The following is a 19,563-nucleotide window of genomic DNA, read 5'->3' on the forward strand; positions in this document are numbered from 1 at the left end:
AAAAATGTAATGCCAAATCTGTTCAATGAAAAATAATTAAAAAAAGAAATTACCAACTTCATTGAACTGTTGCAGTTGTCAAAATATTCCATAGATCCTAATGCTGTAAAATATGTAACAACATTTAAACCACAAAAAACCTTTTCAACCTTTTAAATGCACAATGAACATCTTTTTGGGAAATTGGGTCAGCATTAGTTATGGGATGCTGCATCAATAATCATAGGGTTAGACATTTAAAAGAAAATGAAATAAGTTATGCTTTTGTTTAAAAAAGGGAGAAGGAGAAAGATCATGCTTTGTGCAAAAATAAAAATACATAGTATTTCAGTTCTTTCTTGCCCAACTGAAAAAATCCTTTACACTTTATTAAACTGATTTTACTAACAAAATATAAACATTATGGGCAAAAGTCAGATGTATGATTAATATAGGAGTACTAACTATTTTCATTTCAGCATTTAAAAATTCAGTGTTTTCTTTGTCTTTTTGTAAACACCATCTGAGCTCACACTGAGGGAAGATAATCACTTTTACACAGCATCTTCCGTATACAGGTACTAATAAGCATGTTGACAGCTGATGTACACTTAGGCCCTGATCCTGTACACATGCATTCTTAAGTTAAAACACACAAGTAGTCCCACTGAAGTCAATGAGGCTATTCATATGCTTAAAGTACATGCATAAGTGACTGCATGACTGGAGCCTATATATTCAATATAATTCAGAAAACAAAATTTTTTATTTCCGTTATGTGTTGATAACTACAGTAGTGTCCCATTTTATTTCTACAGATGAAGGAAGCATACCACCCACCTTCTAAATCAAGAGGATACAGGGACAACACATATTTTATGATTGAAGTTCAAATATAGATACTAAAACTTAACTTTGACTTTCTATGGAAATATAGAAGATATTTTTGATAATTTAAAGAACGAAAGCCAGGGCAGCTTTTGGCCTCTAAAGTTTTATTTGACTTAGCTTTAGCTTGGCTTTCCAGTTTGTGGCTTTAATTAATTGATATTTTTAAAAGCTTCATAAGCAATCCATCTATCTAGAATGCTAATGAAAGGAAATATTCCATGCAACATCTTCAGAAACATGATTACATATATTAATATATATATACACACATATACACACTTATTGTATACATGCTTGTGTGTATAGTTTTGTATATGTAGTTGTGTATATACACATGCATAAACATTTATAAATGAACACAACAGTTTAAAATGCTAAGACAAAATCTGATGATAGGCAGGAAATTCAAAGTCGTGACACGCAGCTCTTCAAACTCATATGCATTTTTATTTAAACACAAAAGCACAATGAAAGAGTAAAGGCTGGCAAGTCTAACTTTGAATTTCTTTGCTTATCAATTCATGTTAGTACTTAGTGGTTTCTAAATAGGAGGGGGGGTTAGGTGGAGAATTCTTATTAATTTAATTGCTTTCAGAAAGAAAATATTCTGTGGAAGTTTGTTCTTATTTTAAGATAAACATTCTCCAACTGGGTAAATACTAATTGAATAAGGTGGTAGCATTTTGTTTCCATAATACGTAGAGCATATGAATACAAGTACCTATATATTTGACATAGCAAAACAGAGTGCTGTAAATACTTGCATTCCTTGCAATCAAGGAATGCAATAAACCCACGTAAAATGTATCTAATGAAAAGCAACTTTTCATTAACATTTGAGTTGTAGTTTATTAGACCTTAATGTAATATAATTTCTTTGCTTAATTACTGTTTTTATTAATCCAATCATTTAATTTGAAAGCAACCCAATGTGGTAAAAATATAGGTACGTTTAAGCATCTTGCTAACAATTTTATTTAGATCTTCATAAAATGCACTCTTGAGTGAAGACTTTATATGCCAAGTAAAACGGAATGCTAGGATTACATTTTATAAAGCCCCCAGAAAACACGTATACTGACATTATTTTAATTACAGCAGCAACATTTTTGCATTTGAATACATTATTTACCTCTTAATGGCTTTATTCTAGCTTTCTGTACTTACACACTTTTTTTGGTTAATCTGTGCATGCTCTGAAAACTGGTGTCTTGGCTGCTTAGCATAACATTTTCACCTCTGAAATACTTGGGAGCACTATGTAATAGACAGTATTTGACCCACCAGAACAATATTGACATTCTTAAATTATATATGTTTATATATAAACTATTTTTCTTGTGTCCTTAATGTAAGTATTGAATATTATGTGTGATTTACATAATTTATGAGACTGCACTACAGAACAGATTCTATGCCAGCTAGTGTAACATTAAGTGAAATTTACTCCAGTTGTAATGGGTCATAATAAAAAACAAAGACAAAAGAATGTGAATATTTACAAATCACTGAATCAGATAATATAAAGAACTGAGAAAGAAGAAAAATCCTACAAGTTTGAGTAACAGAAGAGAGGTATAATAGCATGAACCAACACCCAAATAAAGCCCAGGATTTTTATTTCCTCCATTTCTATAATCATGTTGGTACATGTTTTCAAATTCATATGCATATACCTATTTAAGTGTCAGACAACCAGAAGATAAAGTAAGAAAAAAAGATGGCATGTGCTTATGTAATTATACTATTAGATATACTGGATGAAAAGCAGGGACTTTTCTTATCAAGTGGTATGAAGATGTATTATGAAAATTAACTTCTGTAAACCTAAGGGTTGTGTAGTGGCACTCAACAGGACCATGGCACTGTCAGGCACATTTCTCTTTACTCGCAGTCTCATTTATTTTGTGAGTCACAGCACTTCACTACAAAGGTAATGTCAGAATACTATGAAGTATGTAAAACTAATTAATATGCTTAGTTTCAAGAAGTGTCTGAAAGTGCTTAATTGCACATCTTATCTTTCTGCAAAGTTATTTAAGTTTAGCTGAGGATGTGCATGCACTACTTCTATCCTGATCTTTATTTTTTACCCCACGCTGATAATCCTTTGGAACTTTTTCCGAAGGACTTTTGATAGCACACATTACTGTAGTATCGAAATGCTTCCCATTTCAACTGGAGGAGAGAACTGCACTTCATGGAGCAACCAACTCTTCCCCTTTCCTTAACTGCAGAAGGGTCCACTGTACTTGGAAAAGGGTTTTTTTTGTTTTTACATTTTGTTCATTTAAGTCCTTCCCATTATGGCAGGAAAGCTTTATCAATACAAAGGGGGTCTTGCAACATGCCCTGTGGTACAGCTGCCAACTTTCTAGTCACAGAAAGCCCTGGGCCCTGCCCCCATTCACTTCATTCCTCCCGCCCTCCATCGCTCGCTCTCCCCCACTCTCACTCGCTCATTTTCACTGGGCTAGGGCAGGGGCTTGGAATGCAGGAGGGGGGGAGGGCTCCAGCTAGGGGGGCGGGCGGGCTCTGGGGTGGAGCTGGGGTGCACAAGGGGGCTCTGTGCTGGGGCTGAGGGGTTCAGAGTGTGGGAGAAGGCTCTCAGGCTGGGGCAGGGGGTTTGGGAGAGAGGGTGAGGGGTGCAGGCTCTGAGCAGCGCTTACCTAAGGCAGCCACCAGGAAGCAGCAACATATCCCTCCAGCTCCTACGCATAGGTTTAGCCAAGAGGCTCTACATGCTGCCCCTGTCCGCAGGAGCTGTCTCCACAGCTCCTGTTGGCTGCGGTTCCTGGCCAATGGGAACTGCAGAGCCAGCACTTGTGGCAGGGACACCACATGGAGCCCCCGGGACCGGCCCTATGCCTAGGAGACAGCGGGACATGCCAGCTGCTTCCTGGGAGCTGCGAGGAGCTGGGACAGGAAGCCTGTCAGCCACACGCCAAGTGGACTTTTAACAGCCCAGTCAGCAGTGCTGACCAGAACCGCCAGGGTCCCTTTTCAAAAGGATGTTCTGGTCAAAAACCGGACACCTGGCAACCCTACTCTGTGGTCAGATTCTGAATCAATTTCTTCTCTTCTGGCAATTCCTTCCACAGCCATCCTATCCTCCCACTCCCTTAACGAAAGATCCATTCCTCCTCTCAAGTTCTCATGAGGTTTGTCCTGGGTTCCCTGTGCTGTGTTTCCTAAAGAAGTGCAGCTGTCTTGGTAGGTTATAAAAGAAGATGCAGTTGCTGATATAGCTAAATGCTCACGCATTAGGAGCTTTGACAATCAGGATCAAGGCCTCAGATGGCAACAGCAGATCAAATAACTGACAGGGTCACCTATACTACATAAATATACATCTCCCCAACAATGGGGCAGAAAACTGCAGAAAGTCTGCAGAAAACTGGCTGGTTACATGGTGCTGCATCTCCATGTTTCAAAGCGTTGTATATCACTGAAGACAGCTAAAATGATAAATACTTTCCTAATATTTCTTTTCCATGTGAACAATTGCTGTAATTACCACTATAATGTTATGTTATTGTGCATGTAAGGGGAAGTGGCTGCCCAATCATAAACGAGAGGGAAAATGGTCTAAAAGCCTTTTTACTAAGATCCAGTCAGCAACAGGAAAGAGATTTAGAACCCCCCAAACTAAAGCACTTTTACATGGTTTAAATCTCTGAAATAGTTATGTGGAGTGTAAGTACAGTTAGCATAGAGCCTGGAGTTAAGACACCAAATTTTAAATACACCAGTATCATTACTGGTGTACTACAGCGAGGCTGTTGTGTAAGCTTTTAAAATTACATGATGTAGTTATGCTTAGTAAGAAAAACAAATATGAAAGTTAACAGTAAAAAGTAAAAGATTAATTGCAAAACCCCAACTACATATTAGGTCCATATTCTTTTCCAAGAAGTGTATAACTCCAACTGTAGTCAGAGTTGTGTGTATGATCCCAAGGGCAGAATTTTTCCCTTAAAGTGTTAAGATACTTATGTCAGCAACAACTCTTATCCAGTGAAAAATTCACCTTGAGATGCTTTCTCCACTCCACGAGTACCAATACTATCATAAGTATTAAATGATAATTTGCACAAGAATTATGAGGCAACACCCAACTTTTTTTTTTTTTAAACTGATCATCCAGTGTACTGTATTGTATTTATATTTAGAATACCTTTAATTGTTCAGAATATTAACAGATCAAATCCAGGAGCTCTTAAATGTCAGTGAAGTAACAGTTTAACCAAAGAGGTAAAATCTGGTCAGAATTTTAAAATACAGCAATAGTCTCTCCATACTTCTTAACATAGTTTTATCAAATGTCAGCATGTCATAAGATTCGTATATTTGATCACATTTAAGATAATGTAAAAGACATTTAACTTCTTGATTCCAAAGGTCATGCACGGTCCTCAATAAATATGAGCAATTCCCATGGACCCCAATGACAGTGAATGCATGTGAACTGAGGGCAGCATACGGTTTTAATTTAGCCGTGTGTTTAAGAAAATAATGATAAATCTTTATATATAGATTATATCCAAACTTAAGTTCGCCAGTGGTCTATCCAAATTTTCTACACAATTCATATGTAAGAGAGCTAAATTGCAGACTATAGGTTATCCTCACAAAATATAACCAGTTAATGTTTTGTACCAGTTGATCCCAAATATAATTTTCCCAAAGTAACACTTTTATTATTAGTTATTCAAATGTTAAATAGCATTTTAGTGGAAGCAGTACATGAAATGATCTAGATATTGTCACTCTGAAAACAAATAATGAAGCGATAGTATGGTATGCCTATCAGATGTGCAGTTACTACAGGCAAACATGTCAGTGAAATGAAATTTGTCCTATAAAAAAACATTACAGCATTTTTAAAACAAATATCAGCTACATGCACTAAAACTAAAATTTGTTGGATCCATTTAACTACACCATTTATCAAGAACTCTACACCGGTGCCTTCCAAATAGTTACATGCTGTGCTTTTGTCAGAGATCAATGACCAGTAAGTCACACTACAGTAGGAGTGACATTTTGACAGCTTAGACAAACACAGATTTTAAAACTCACTATTACCAATGTGAATTTCAATGCTCAGTCAACCAGTAGAAAAACTAATCATGAATACATTTACCTGTCTTACTTATGGCCCTTTTCTTTCACCTATAGCTATTAAAGATAAAATGTCTTTAAGCAGGAAATTTTACACCTTATTTAATACAAAATAGCAGAAAATCATGATGGAAAAATAAAGAACTTTTCATAACTAGCACTTTGCAGGCAGGAGCTAGGAAAAACACCAGAGGCTAAATGAGTTTCCAGATGTAATGAGCACAATGTAAACAGAAATTAAGAAGACATGCTTGGAAAAATTACGTAATCTAGTTTTAAATTTTCCACATCAAAACTATGGAGGACTGAAATATTCACTAAAAGTCAGTAACGTCTAGATATTAATTCACCATTACAAAACTAGATTTTCATTCCGAGGATTGCAGCAATGGTATGATGAACACTGGGGCTACATCTGCACTACAACACTAACAGCAGCACAGATGTATCACTATAGCGCTGCTAGTGCAGACACTCTAAGTCAAGGGGAAAGAGCTCTCCCTTCAACTTAATTACTCTAGCCCTGAAGAGTAGTGGTAGCTATGTTGGCAGGAGAAGCTCTCCCACTCACATAGTGGTGTGTACACCGGCACATAGCTGTTAGTTTCCAACCACTTATTTGAGAAAGTGGATATTTTATGTTCAAAGTAATAGTAAATACAAAGTAATAACTAAATGAGTGATTTAGCTACACAGGAGGTTAATTGTGGGCAAGTTTAAGATAAGAGCATGGAATTTAGGAGTTGTGCAGCTCCTGTAAATGATAGCTAAATTGTAAAGCACTCTAATTTTCCATAGAAGGAAAACAAAAATTCCTCTTGTACTTTTATGCAAGACAGGAGAATTTAAGTCCAGAAGCACTCTTGTGACTCTCTCTCATTAGGCGAGAGAAGATTTAGTGCATTTCTGAGGATGTACTCAGCCTCTGACGACTAAACGACATTTCTCATAACAAAATTGCATTAAATCGCTCAGTGAGATAGTAGTCAATCTTATCCATTTGTCTGCTTCGCCCAGCATACAAGAGGCTAACTGGATGTTTGTTTCAGCCAAATGACTCTGGGTCAGATCACGGTATCTCTCTTTCAGAAACCTTGTTAATGAAAGTTTTAGTACTACCCTTGTTTTGAAGTGCTTACTTTGCAAGTTATACAGCTTGTTTGCATGCTTTGGTGTGCTAGTTACAAAATTCCAATTAGACTTCTTATCTATACACACACAAATGTACAGCACTACTAACTACTAATTTTCCACATTCAAATGCAATACTCAAAACAAAACTAAGTGTGAATGTTTTACCTTGATTAAGGAAGTGATCACAATTGCTCCAGCATTCACCATAGGATTGTGAGGCCTGTCTGTGAAATAAAAATTTTCAATTACATGTACATCCTTAGGGCTGAAGTTCACACTTGTTTTAAACAAAATTTAAAAAAAAAAAATCAAAGTCAGCCGACATATATTTGAGTAAAAATTATACACACGTTTCTTGAAGCTATGGCTGTTTTATTTGATTGTAATCATAAATTACAATACTATAACACAACATTATATAGTTGAGCAATATGTAAATACAAAAAAATGCACTACAAATGCATCACTCTAGAACCTACAGCATACTTCTCTCCATGAAGTGGAACACTGCAGCCTCTACCTTCTGAATATGTAATTTTCATTTGTTACTATTCTACTACATACAGTGCTCTGAAACAGTTAGTTTTTAAGTGAGGTGAAACTTGGATACGGTACTCAGGATAAATCAAGACTCCTGACAGGGGTACAGCAGTCTGGAAAAATTGAGAATCAGTGTCCTAAGGGGATGTTTTTAGAAGGGTCCTCTCAGTAATCTGTACTTGGACCAATGCTATTTATCAACCAAACTTGTAATTTCATCAAAAACACATTTGACAAGATTTATTTTCCAAAAAATCATGTTGATTGGCATTAAATTATGCCATCATACTCTAATTCCTTATGGATTGCGTCACACATCACCCATTTCATGATTCTACATAGGATCAATGTCAGGCTGACCACCCTACAGAAAGACTCCTAACTATGGGCAAGTAACTTTTCAAACCCTATGAATAAGTATATTTCCCCTGTGGAATATGTGCACTTAGGGAAGTGGAAAAAATAAAAGCTCTCTTATTACACAAACTTTAAACAACAACAACACAGTGCTCTCTTTCCTGACATGTGACCGACTAATGATATAACATATACTAGAAAAAATGCCATCAGCAAGGGTATGGCACATTTTGCAATGACAGAGAATACAGGTTTGTGTTATAATTAAACTTGTTTGCCAATGAGTGACATGCCAACATTTTGACAGATTTTGGTCTGATGTCAATCTTTCCATATGACTGCCTAAATTATTACTATGCAGCGTAGTTGTAGCTGTGGCAATCCCAGGATATTAGAGACACAAGGTGGGTGAGGTAATACATTTTACTGGACCAACTTCTCCTGGCAAGAGACACCACAATCAACTTCAACAATGAACCCAATAGACAACCATATACAAGAAACCGTGAATGTAGGTGTGGTAATCAGTGATCTATGAACCACCCAAACACACCAAGAAAGCGGTTATCTACAGCCAGACACTCAGATACCATAGAAAAAGCTAAGAGGAGAAAGTCTCAAATATATCCTTCACACACTTAAAATCACCTTCACCAGACAAGGACATTCCAGAGAAGTAGATCACATCATGGTATGGCCACCCAAATACCCCAAGAGAACTTGCTTCAACACAGAAATAAAAACCCCTCTGACCACACACCCCTACTTGTCACCTACCGCCCCACACCGGATCCCATATAGGGTATCATCAAACTATAACCCAATACTTGATGGGGACCCCATCCTGAAAGAAATCTTTCCTGAACTCCCTTTTGTGGCCTTTAAACAATCCCGCAACTTCATCATCAGAAGCAAGCTCCCCACAGATCAAGACACACCAACTCAAAGTGGCACCAGACCCTACCAGAACAACAGATGCAAAGTCTGAAGACATATCTCCACTACTACAATGATCAACACTACCTCCCACCCTGCACAACACACCTTTCGAGATACATGGATCCTACACACGTAACACAACAACATGTGTATACCTGCATCCAGTGCACTATATGCCACAACAACAATGTGGGTGAAACCACACAGTCACTATGGTCCCAAATGCACTGTCAGAGGAAAATAATAAAAGACAAAAACACCCTATCACCTATGGGTGAACACTTTTCACAAAGCGATCACTCTATAGCTGACCTTTCAGTCCTCATCCTCAAAGGAAACTTGCACAACACTTTGAAAAGATGAGCCTGGAGTTTAAATTCATAACTTTGCTAGACACTAAAAATCATGGACTGAATAGACAACAGATTTATGGCTTTCTGCAACAATTTGTAACCTACTCATCCCCTCTTTTTATCCTATGACTGCAGAGCTGTTAACAGGCCTTGAATGGTCCCGTAGAATATGTGCTAGCTACTTACGCTAAACAATCTGTTCCACCTTGCATTTAGCTATGATGCTCAGCGTACATTTCCCAGGCATGAAGAAGAGCTCTGTGTGGCTCAAAAGCTCGTCTCTCTCACTAACAGAAATTGGTCCAATAAAAGATATTACCTCCCCCACCTGGTCTCTCAAAATTATTACTATTCTGCCATGTAATATTCAGTTTAGGGAGCAGATAGATAAAAAATGATTGCCAAATGCCACTAAACCATATAAATAAATATATGCCATACAGGCAAACATTAAAAATCATTGGCTACACTTTTATTTGAAGTTTAACTGAGAATGAAAGAAAACATTCATGGCCTACTAAAGTCCCCACAGTCTCCTCCAACATTATTAATGCAACCTCAAGTACCTATGGGTACATTTGCACCAGATGTCCTCAGATCCACCAAAGAGACAGTACTCCAAAGCACAAACCCTGATATCCCTTCCCTATTAGCTGGTTTGCCCTCTTTGTGCCCAGCATTGAGATTTGGCCCCCAACAATTATGTCCTCCAATACACTACTCAGAGTATAGCTGTCAAATTTAAATGTGACAGAAATATTAATACTGATATAGGTTATGTGAGCATATAAGAAGCATCTCTTTTCTCTAACATGGTCATGCAGATCAAATATCTCCATCCTGAAGGGAAAAGAAGTATAGGGTGACCAGGTGAGAGGAAGAAAATATCGGGACACATGGGAGAGCAAAATAAATAAACAAATGACTTTTCTCCTATGGACTACTTATTGGAGAAATGCATATTTACAATGAAGCCTCCGTGAGAACCATATTGTACAACAGTAAAGTTATTATTCTAATGGTTCATTACTGTTGCATTGTTGGAATAACTACTCAAGTCTACACCCATACAATTATTCCATATGCAACTTAGACCTTTCCCCTAGTAAACTCAAATTACACCATCTCTTCTCTGCCAGTTTTCCCAGTTGCTTTTCCTCTGTTGACCTTATGCCCTTTTTGTGTTGACTCCCTAGCTATTTGGCTTGCAGACTCCAAGCACAGAAAGAAAAGGTCAACCCTTGCACACTATATATATTTGAAAAGATTATGGCTCAGGTCAAATGCATGTCATGCTTCCCAAAACATATAAGGCATGCTAAGCCTTTGGGCAGGTGCGCAATGGAAGAGATAGGAAGAAGAGTGCAGGGAGCCCCTACACAAGGGCTGTTCACACAGACAAGTCCTTTCACTCAGGAAGCAAGAGAACCCACGTAAATATTTAGTGCTATACTCTCAAGGATCAAGCCAGGCCTTTACTTTCAGCCTCCAAAAGAAGCTTTCCCTAAAGTCCACAACATGTGTTTAACCAAGTACAAACAGGTGTAACTGACAGATAAGCACAGCTCCTGTTAAGTAAGGGCGTGTCTTCATACCGGGGTAAGTCGACTTAAGTTACGCTACTCCAGCTACGTGAATAACTTCTTCACTGCGCTGCGTTGACAGGGAACATTGTCTGGCAGGGTGGATTTGATTTAAATCACTAGTCAGGAAGACTTGATTTAATCATGGTTTTCTACATAAATGTGTATTCTTGTTGGTTGTTATAACCTTAATACATATTCTTCACAGCTCAGAGATAGATGTAGGTTTCATTTTTAGAAGGTACACACTACACATTTTTAAACAGTGATTTATTTTGAAAACTTTTCAGATTAGTTTTATAGCTATATCAGAAAATGAATGATTGTTTGGTTATTTCCTTTACCAAAGATAACTGAAGCAGATATTTATGAAGTCATTGGGAGGTGAACTATCTCCAGTTCAACAGGTTAATCATTAATATTTGGAGGATTTTCTTGTCATGCTGTATTAGGAGATCACCACCGGACAGACATTTAAATTGTTTTATTTAACAAAAACAAGTATTCTGGATTTTTTTTCTTCAACAGCAAACATATAATATTTTAACAAAACAAGCATATGTCCCTCGCTTCTCACATTTATCTCCAGACTTCTTCTCCTTGTCCAGATCTATTCTACCCCCATCTATTCCATCTTCTATTCATTGAACTTTTAGAAACTTTTCACTTTTAGAGAGAGGTAAAGGATTGACTCTGTGTACACAAATTTGTAGAGGGACAAATTTGTTGAGGTCTGTTATTTCTCACCTCTATATATTATTTATTTATTTAAAAGCATTTTTGCTGTTAACAAGCATGTTACCTCTGGAGACACAAACCCACAGTTTGACAACTGCAAAACTAAGCATCTCTGATGGTATCTTCTAGACTGTGCACTGAGTCCCATTGGGTAGATAGAAAGATTAACCTAAATAATCTATACAGAAGTCTGTAGATCCCCATGAGATTGGGTCCCTAACCTATGAACTATTGGAACTCATTTACAAAACTTTTCTTAAATATTACATGAATATATTGTCTCATACTATAGAATCAGAATATTGCCTGCCTATTACAAGTATATCCATACTATGCCATATAAATATTGAGCTGTTGTGCTATTGTAATTTTTAGACCTAACAGCTGAATCATTTTGCCTTTGGCTCAGACGACAGACACTTACATACTTGGAACTACACCAAGGATATGACACTATATTAGTTCTTATGTAGTAATGAGATGTGTAAACATGATAAAGAAATCTTAATTCTAAAATTTCAGATGAAACTGTATAAACACTATGCACATGAGTAACGTTATGCACAAGCATAAAGTAAAGATTGCATGGCTGCATCCCAAGTTAGCAGAGAAAAATATAACACTATTAAATATAAAACTATGGATCATATCTAACTGGCAAACCTCTGTCTTAAGAGGTCACTTGAAAATGTCTCAACAAAGGAAAAATGAGCCATCTGTTATATCTAAAATTACCACAGGATTCCCTTCCTCAGTGAAATTTCTGCACTCAAGTGAAACCATGTTAAGAAGTGCTACAGGAGCAGAAGATCTTACAAAACACTAATATGGCAATCCACAAGAGCCAGCAAACAGAGCTGTAAACAAGGGAGTTTCAGTGGGAGTACTGTTGGAGGAGAAGGGAGGAGGCAAGCCCCTGGTAATTAGGGGGCAGTGAACTTTAGGTGGGAAGGCTATGACAGACATAGAAGCAACAGTGGCTGTGATCCAAGCAATGGAAGAGACAATGAAGAGGACCAGATGAGGAAGCTGCGGAATGTACATGATCCTGAAGTGGGTACATGAGAAAAGCTTTATTAAGTGCCGCCTGATAGAGCTGATGGAAAAGAAGATCCAAGGTTTGGAAATGCAGGTGGAAACTACGGTTGAGTTTCTAAGAGAATTCAGGCAGATGATATAGGAACGGTCTTGGGACCAAATCTTATTTAACATTTTTATTACTGACCTTGGCACAGAAAGTGGAAGTGTGCTAATAAAATTTGCAATGACACAAAGTTGGGAGGTATTGCCAATACAGAGGAGGACCGGAATATCATACAAGATGATCTGGACAACCTTGTAAACTGGAGTAATAGAAATGGGATGAAATTTAATAGTGCAAAGTCAAGCACTTAGGGACTAACAACTATAGATTTTTTTCTATAAGCAGGGGGCATTTGAGTTGGAAGTGACAGAGGAGGAGAAGGACCTGGCTGTACTGATTGATTACAGGATGACTATGAGACCCCAATATGATGCAGCTGTTAAAAAGGCTAATGCAATCCTAGGATGCATCAGGCATCATATTTCCAGTAGAGACAGGGAAGTGTTAATACCATTATACAAGCCACTGGTGAGACCTCATCTGGAATACTGCATGCAATTCTGGTCTCCCATGTTTAAGGAAGAGGAATTCAAACTAGAACAGGTGCAGAGAAGGGCTACTAGGATGATCCGAGGAACAGGAAAAAAAAACGGTTATTCACCTTTTTGTAACTGTTGTTCTTCGAGATGTGTTGCTCAATTCTATTCCCGTCAGGCTGGCTATGGAGCCCCCTGGAGTGGCGCCAATATGGTGCTCTATATAAGACCCTGCCGGCCCGACCCCCCCTTCAGTTCCTTCGTGCCAGCTACTCTGACAGAGGGGAAGGGGGGGGGGGGGAGGGGAGATGGAATAGATATGAGCAACACATCTCGAAGAACAACAGTTACAAAAAGGTGAGTAACCATTTTTTCTTCTTTGAGTGCATGCTCATATCAATTCCAGTTAGGTGACTCCCAAGCCTTACCTTGAAGGTGGGCTCGGAGTAAAGGTAGTGCGGACTGAGAAATAGCCCTGCCGAAGGCCACGTCATCGCGGGATTGCTGGACTATGGCATAGTGCGATGTGAAGGTATGCACTGAGGCCCATGTGACAGCCCTGCAGATGTCCTGAAGGGGCAGGTCATAACTATAAAGGGAAAGGTAAGAGCCCTCCTGTGTACAATACTATAAAATTCCTGCTGGCCAGAGACTCCAAAATCCTTTTACCTGTAAAGGGTTAAGAAGCTCAGGTAACCTGGCCGACACCTGACCCAAAGGACCAATAAGGGGACAAGACACTTTCAAATCTTGGTGGGGGGGGGGGGGAAGGCTTTTGTTTGTGCTCTTTGTTTTGGGGGTTGTTCGCTCTTGGGACCATGCTCTCCAAATCTTCTGAACAAGTCTCTCATATTTCAAACTTGTAAGTAACAGCCAAGCAAGGCGTGTTAGGTTTATCTTTGTTTTCTCAACTTGTAAATGGTCCTTTTGTTAGAGTGTTTATCTTGGTTTGCTGTAGCTTTGAACTTATGGCTAGAGGGGGTTCCTCTGGGCTCTTTGAATCTGATTACCCTGTAAAGTTATTTTCCATCCTGATTTTACAGAGATGATTTTTACCTTTCTTTAATTAAAAGCCTTCTTTTTAAGAACCGGATTGATTTTTCCTTGTTTTAAGATCCAAGGGGTTTTGGATCCGTGTTCACCAGGGAACTGATGGAGGAGTCTCTCAAGGCTACCCAAGGAAGGGAGTTAGCACTTGGGAGTGGTGGCAGCAAAACCAGATCTAAGCTGGTAGTTAAGCTTAGAAGTTTACATGCAGGTCCCCATATCTGTACTCTAAAGTTCAGAGTGGGGAAGGAACCTTGACAGGGCACATTTGCCAGAAAGGCCGTAGACGATGCTTGAGCCCTTGTGGAGTGAGCCGTAACAGCAGGTGGAGGAACTTTCACCAGATTGTAGCAGGTACTGATACATGCGGTAATCCATGAAGATATCCGCTGGGCAGAGACTTCATCCATTGCGCGATGGCGACGAACAGTTGGGTCGTTTTATGGAATGACCTTGTGCGGTCTATATAGAAGGCGAGGGTTCTTCTAATGTCCAGTGAATGAAGACGCTGCTCCCGAAGGTTGGCATGCGGTTTCGGGTAGAAAACCGGCAGGAAGAAGTCCAGTCTTACATGGAAACGAGATACCACTTTTGGCAGGAAGGCTGGGTGAGGCCTCAGCTGAACTTTATCCTTGTGGAAGATGGTATAAGGTGGTTCACAAGTGAGAGCTCGTAGCTCGGAAACCCGGCGTGCCGAAGTAAGGGCCACTAGGAAGGCGACCTTCCAGGAAAGGTAGAGGAGTGAACAGGAAGCCAGTAGCTCAAAAGGAGGACCCACCAGACAGGAAAGAACCAAGTTCAGTTCCCAGGTCAGCATGGGACGTTTCATTGGGGGATGGATCTTTTCCAAACCTTTCAGGAGACCCCACATGACCGGGTGTGCGAACCCTGAGTGTCCCGCCGCTCCCGGATGGAATGCTGAAATGGCCGCGAAGTAAATCTTGAGGGAACAAAAGGCGAGATGTTGGTCTTTCAAGTGCATTAAGTAGTCCAGGATGCAGGGTATTGGAGCTTGGAGTGGGGATACCTGCAGCTGGGCGCACCAGGTGGAAAACCTTTTCCATTTAGCTTCGGAAGTGAGTCTGGTAGAGGGTTTACGGCTTTCCAGGAGTATGCACCGTACCGAGTCCGAGCAGGCTCGCGCAGCCTGGTTTAACTACGTATCCTCCGTAAGATGGAGCGACTGAAGGTCGGGTGTAGGAGACGACTATGGTTCTGTGCGATGAGGTCGGGACTGAGAGGAAGATGTTGGGGCCCCCGTATCGATAGATCCAACAGGGTGGGATACCAGGCAGGGGCCACCAGTATGACATCCGCCTTGTCCCTGCGGACCTTGAGAAGTACTTTGTGGATCAGCAGAAATGGCAGAAAAGCGTAGAGTAGCTGGCCCGACCACGAGATCAGGAAAGCATCCGCAATCAATCCCTGACTGTGACCCCTGAAGGAGCAGAAGGCTGGGCACTTCCTGTTGGTTTGCGAAGCGAACAAGTTGATACAGGGAAACCCCCAGGTGCGGAAGATTGAGTAGACAATATCCAGGCGAATCGACCATTCGTGCGTGAGGAAGCGTCTTCTCAAGCTGTCTGCAGGCACATTCTGAACACCCGGCAGATACGAAGCTTGGAGAGTGATGGAGTGGGCTAAACAGAATTCCCACAGAAGGAGGGCTTCGTGGCAGAGCGACGACGACCAGGCTTCACCTTGTTTGTTCAGATAAAACATGGCTGTGGTGTTGTCTGTCAGAACTTCTACACAACCGTCTCGTAGGTGGGGAAGGAACGCTTGACATGCAAGGCAGATCATCCTGAGTTCCTTGATACGGATATGGAGAGTTGGCTTGTTCTCCCGCCACAGACCCTGCGTTGTCAGGTCTTTGAGGGGGAAGATGAAACAGGGCCCCAGCACCTACCATTTGAGGGTCCAGCCACCAATGCAGGGAGTCGAGTGGGGCTCGGGACCGTAAGCGCGGTCGAAATACAGACGCCAACCACGTCTGTAGGAGTTTGAGACGTAGTCTGGGAGCGTTGCACTACGTAGGTGCAGGACGCCATGTGACCCAGCAGCTTGAGACACCTCCTCACTGTGGTGGTGGGGAACCTGCAGAGGTTGGTGATTATGTTTGTTAGAGCTAGATGCCGGGCCTCTGGGAGGAAAGCCTGAGCTTGGTTCACGTCTAAGACTGCTCCAATAAACTCTAGAGTCTGTGTCGGGGACAGTATAGACTTGCTGGGGTTCAGCATGATGCCCAAGCGATTGAACATGTCCATGACCAACCACACCTAAGACTGGACTTGCTGGCGAGATCGACCCCGAATAAGCCAGTCGTCAAGGTACAGGAACACGTGAACATGATGACGGCGAAGAAAAGCTGCCACGACCACCATGCACTTGGTGAAGACGCGCGGGGCTGTACACAAGCCCAACAGGAGAGCTGTGAACTGGTCATGCCACGAACCAGAGAAAATGTCTGTGGGACGGGATGATTGAGATGTGAAAGTAGGCGTACCAGTCTCCCAGGTCCAGGGAGTGGATGATCATGGCCAAGGAGACCATGCAGAACTTCAGGTTGACAGTGTGCTTGTTGAGCTCCCTGAGACCCAGAATGGGCCTTAAGCCTCCTTTTGCCTTGGGAACGAGGGCGAGTAGAAACCCCTGTCCCTGAGCTCTTGAGGCACTTCCTCCACTGCTCCTAGGGCGAAGAATGTCTGTACCTCCTGGATGAGAAGTTGCTCGTGAGAGGGGTCCCTGAAGAGGGATGGGGAAGGAGGGGTGGGGAGGTAGACGGGAAGTGGATAGAATATCCCGCCTCTATTGTGCAAAGGACCCAACGGGCCGATGTAATAAGGGACCAGGCACGGCAGAAACGGGATAGACGGTTCAGGAAAGGAAAAGCTGGCCGGGTTTTGCACTGGTAGTCCGTCCTCGAGCGCACGTTCAAAATGGGCGCTTAGGGCCTGGGGGGGGGGGGGGGGGTGTCTTGGATTGGCCCTGGCTCTGTCCTGAAGGAAGGCGTGATGGTCTATGCCGTGGGTACCTGCTTCTCCTACGGGAGGAGTCCTGCCTAGGTCTGGGCGGAAAGGGGTGCTGCTGCAGGGGCTGAGGCTTAAACGGCTTTCTTTGAGTTGCCGGGGTATGCATGCCCAAGGATTTTATGGTGTTCCTTGTGTCTTTCAGGGTTGCAGGCGAGAGTCAGTTTGCTCAGCAAACAGGCCCTGGCCATCAAACGGAAGATCTTAAATGGTGTGTTGCACTTCAGGTGGGAGGCCGGATGACTGGACGCATGGCGATGCCCGAGGCCAAAGTGTGAGCTGCCACGTCTGCGGTGTCAAGGGAGCCCTGGAGGGAGGTTCGGGCTACCAGCTTGCCCTCCTCAGCGATGGCCCCCAGTTCCACGCAGGACTCAGATGAGAGGAGTTCCTGGAACTTAAGGATCGCAGACCACAAATTATAACTGTATCTGCTGAGAATCGCAAGCTGGTTCGTGATTCGAAGTGAGAGGCCCGCCCCCGAAGAATAAGTTTTCCTGCCAAAAAGGTCCAGGCGTTTCACCTCCTTTGATTTTGGGGCAGGCCCTTGTTGGCCCTGTCTCTCCTTTTCATTAACCACGTCCACCACAAGAGAACATGAGGCGGGGTGAGTGAAAAGGTATGCATATCCCTTGGTAGGGACAAATACTTTCTCTCCACCCCCTTGGCTGGATGGAGGACGGGGTTTGCCAAAGTGTTTTGACAGGAGATTGGATGGTCTTGTTCATCGGGAGGGCCGCCCTGGAAGGTCCATCTGGACCCAAGATGTCTACCATAGGGTCTTCTTCCTCTACAACCTCCTCCACTTGGAGGTTCATGTTTAAGACTATGCGCCTGAGTAGCTCTTGTAGGACCCTAAACTCCATGGGAGGTTGGCCTGCTGCAGACGTGCCGGCTATGGCCTCATCAGGGGAAGATGCCACCAGAAGAGCCGGGTCTGACATGGCCCCTTGATCCGTTATGACCGGGTCTTCCTGGGTGCATGGTGTAGCCTCTACCACAGGAGGAGCGGACTCCGAGGGTTGGGGCTGGTCTGGAGGCTGGCGGCTGAGGGTTGCCTCCAGGGGTCGGTCACCTGAACATGACGACAGGTGGCCAGCGGGAGGGGCACCTTGGGCCTGGTGATATGCCCAAGGGGTCCAAAATTGCCACTGAGGTTGCCACTGTGGTGCTGAGGGATCCTGTCCCAGGCTTCCCGGGCCCGACTGAGGGATGTCCGAGGCCCCTGAGGCTTGTCCCGATCTGATGGAGGGGGATCGCGGGCGCGACAGCCAGGGGGGAGCGGTGCAGGAGTGCTTAACATTTAATGATGACAGGTTTATCCTTAGAAAAGTTAGTTCGATTCATTTTTAGAGGGTTTTTTGGTTTTGTTTGTGTTTTTTTTCCAGTTTTACTTACAATTTTCCTTGTCCTTCTTTCCAGCTGGATTCTCAATACTAGCATTATAGGTGGAGAAATACAAAAAAACCCACTCCTAAAGGATACAATGTATAACTCCTGTTTACAAATCTGCTCATTTAAGAGGAGTACGTACTCATGAAAGATTAAATGTGTGCCAGGTGCTATGCTGCACCTAGACGACACACATGGGTTAATTTATAGCGAAACATTATATACAAACAATATATATATATATTCCTTCTCTCTATGCAACTACACTGTCTGCCTAGCTCCTGATTTTCAGCATCTGTTCTATGGATTTGCATTTCAATTATGACAGGCAAACTTCTGTAATTTACTGTTATTTTGCCTCTGTCCTTAGCTTTATGTCAGCCAGCAGAAAAATAACATTGTAATATACATGCCACACATTTTCAGTTAATTTGATGCAGGAGAGTATTTTAAAAAAACAGATTCTCTTTTTCAATAATTTTTTTTGCTCGTTTGTTTAAACTATTTAGTCAATTTTTTTTATATTGATATAGTTATTAATTTTCTTATTTAACTGGATTTTTTTTTGTTCTAAACCTGTATTAAAACAAGAAAAAAGTAACTTCTATGCCTTTCCTCATTATATCAATAGGAACTACACTAAATTGATGATACAATATAAAGCTTGCTGATTTTCAGTAATATCCCTACTTATTAGATTGGGAGTTTTTCCAAGGCAGAGACCGCTCCTCCTTCTCTATGTTTGTACAGCACCTCAACATTTGTGGACACTATCAAACAAAAAACAAAACAAAAAAAAACAAACACTATGCACAATGGAACAAAATGCTAATTGCCACA

At 41.5% G+C, this 19,563-nt stretch overlaps 1 protein-coding gene across 3 annotated transcripts in view; it reads right to left on the minus strand.

Annotated features, from left to right (window-relative positions):
• Window positions 1-19,563, minus strand: part of GLS (glutaminase) — a 105,561-nt gene that overhangs the window by 57,726 nt on the left and 28,272 nt on the right. For 2 of the 3 annotated variants that reach the window (XM_054043410.1, XM_054043411.1), the window contains exon 7: window positions 7,294-7,352. In XM_054043410.1, the coding sequence (XP_053899385.1) occupies window positions 7,294-7,352 (59 nt within the window). The other variant, XM_054043412.1, reaches the window with a different exon arrangement.

The sequence above is a fragment of the Malaclemys terrapin genome, chromosome 11 (genome assembly GCF_027887155.1).
Source record: "Malaclemys terrapin pileata isolate rMalTer1 chromosome 11, rMalTer1.hap1, whole genome shotgun sequence".
In the NCBI taxonomy this organism is placed as follows: Eukaryota; Metazoa; Chordata; order Testudines; family Emydidae; genus Malaclemys; species Malaclemys terrapin.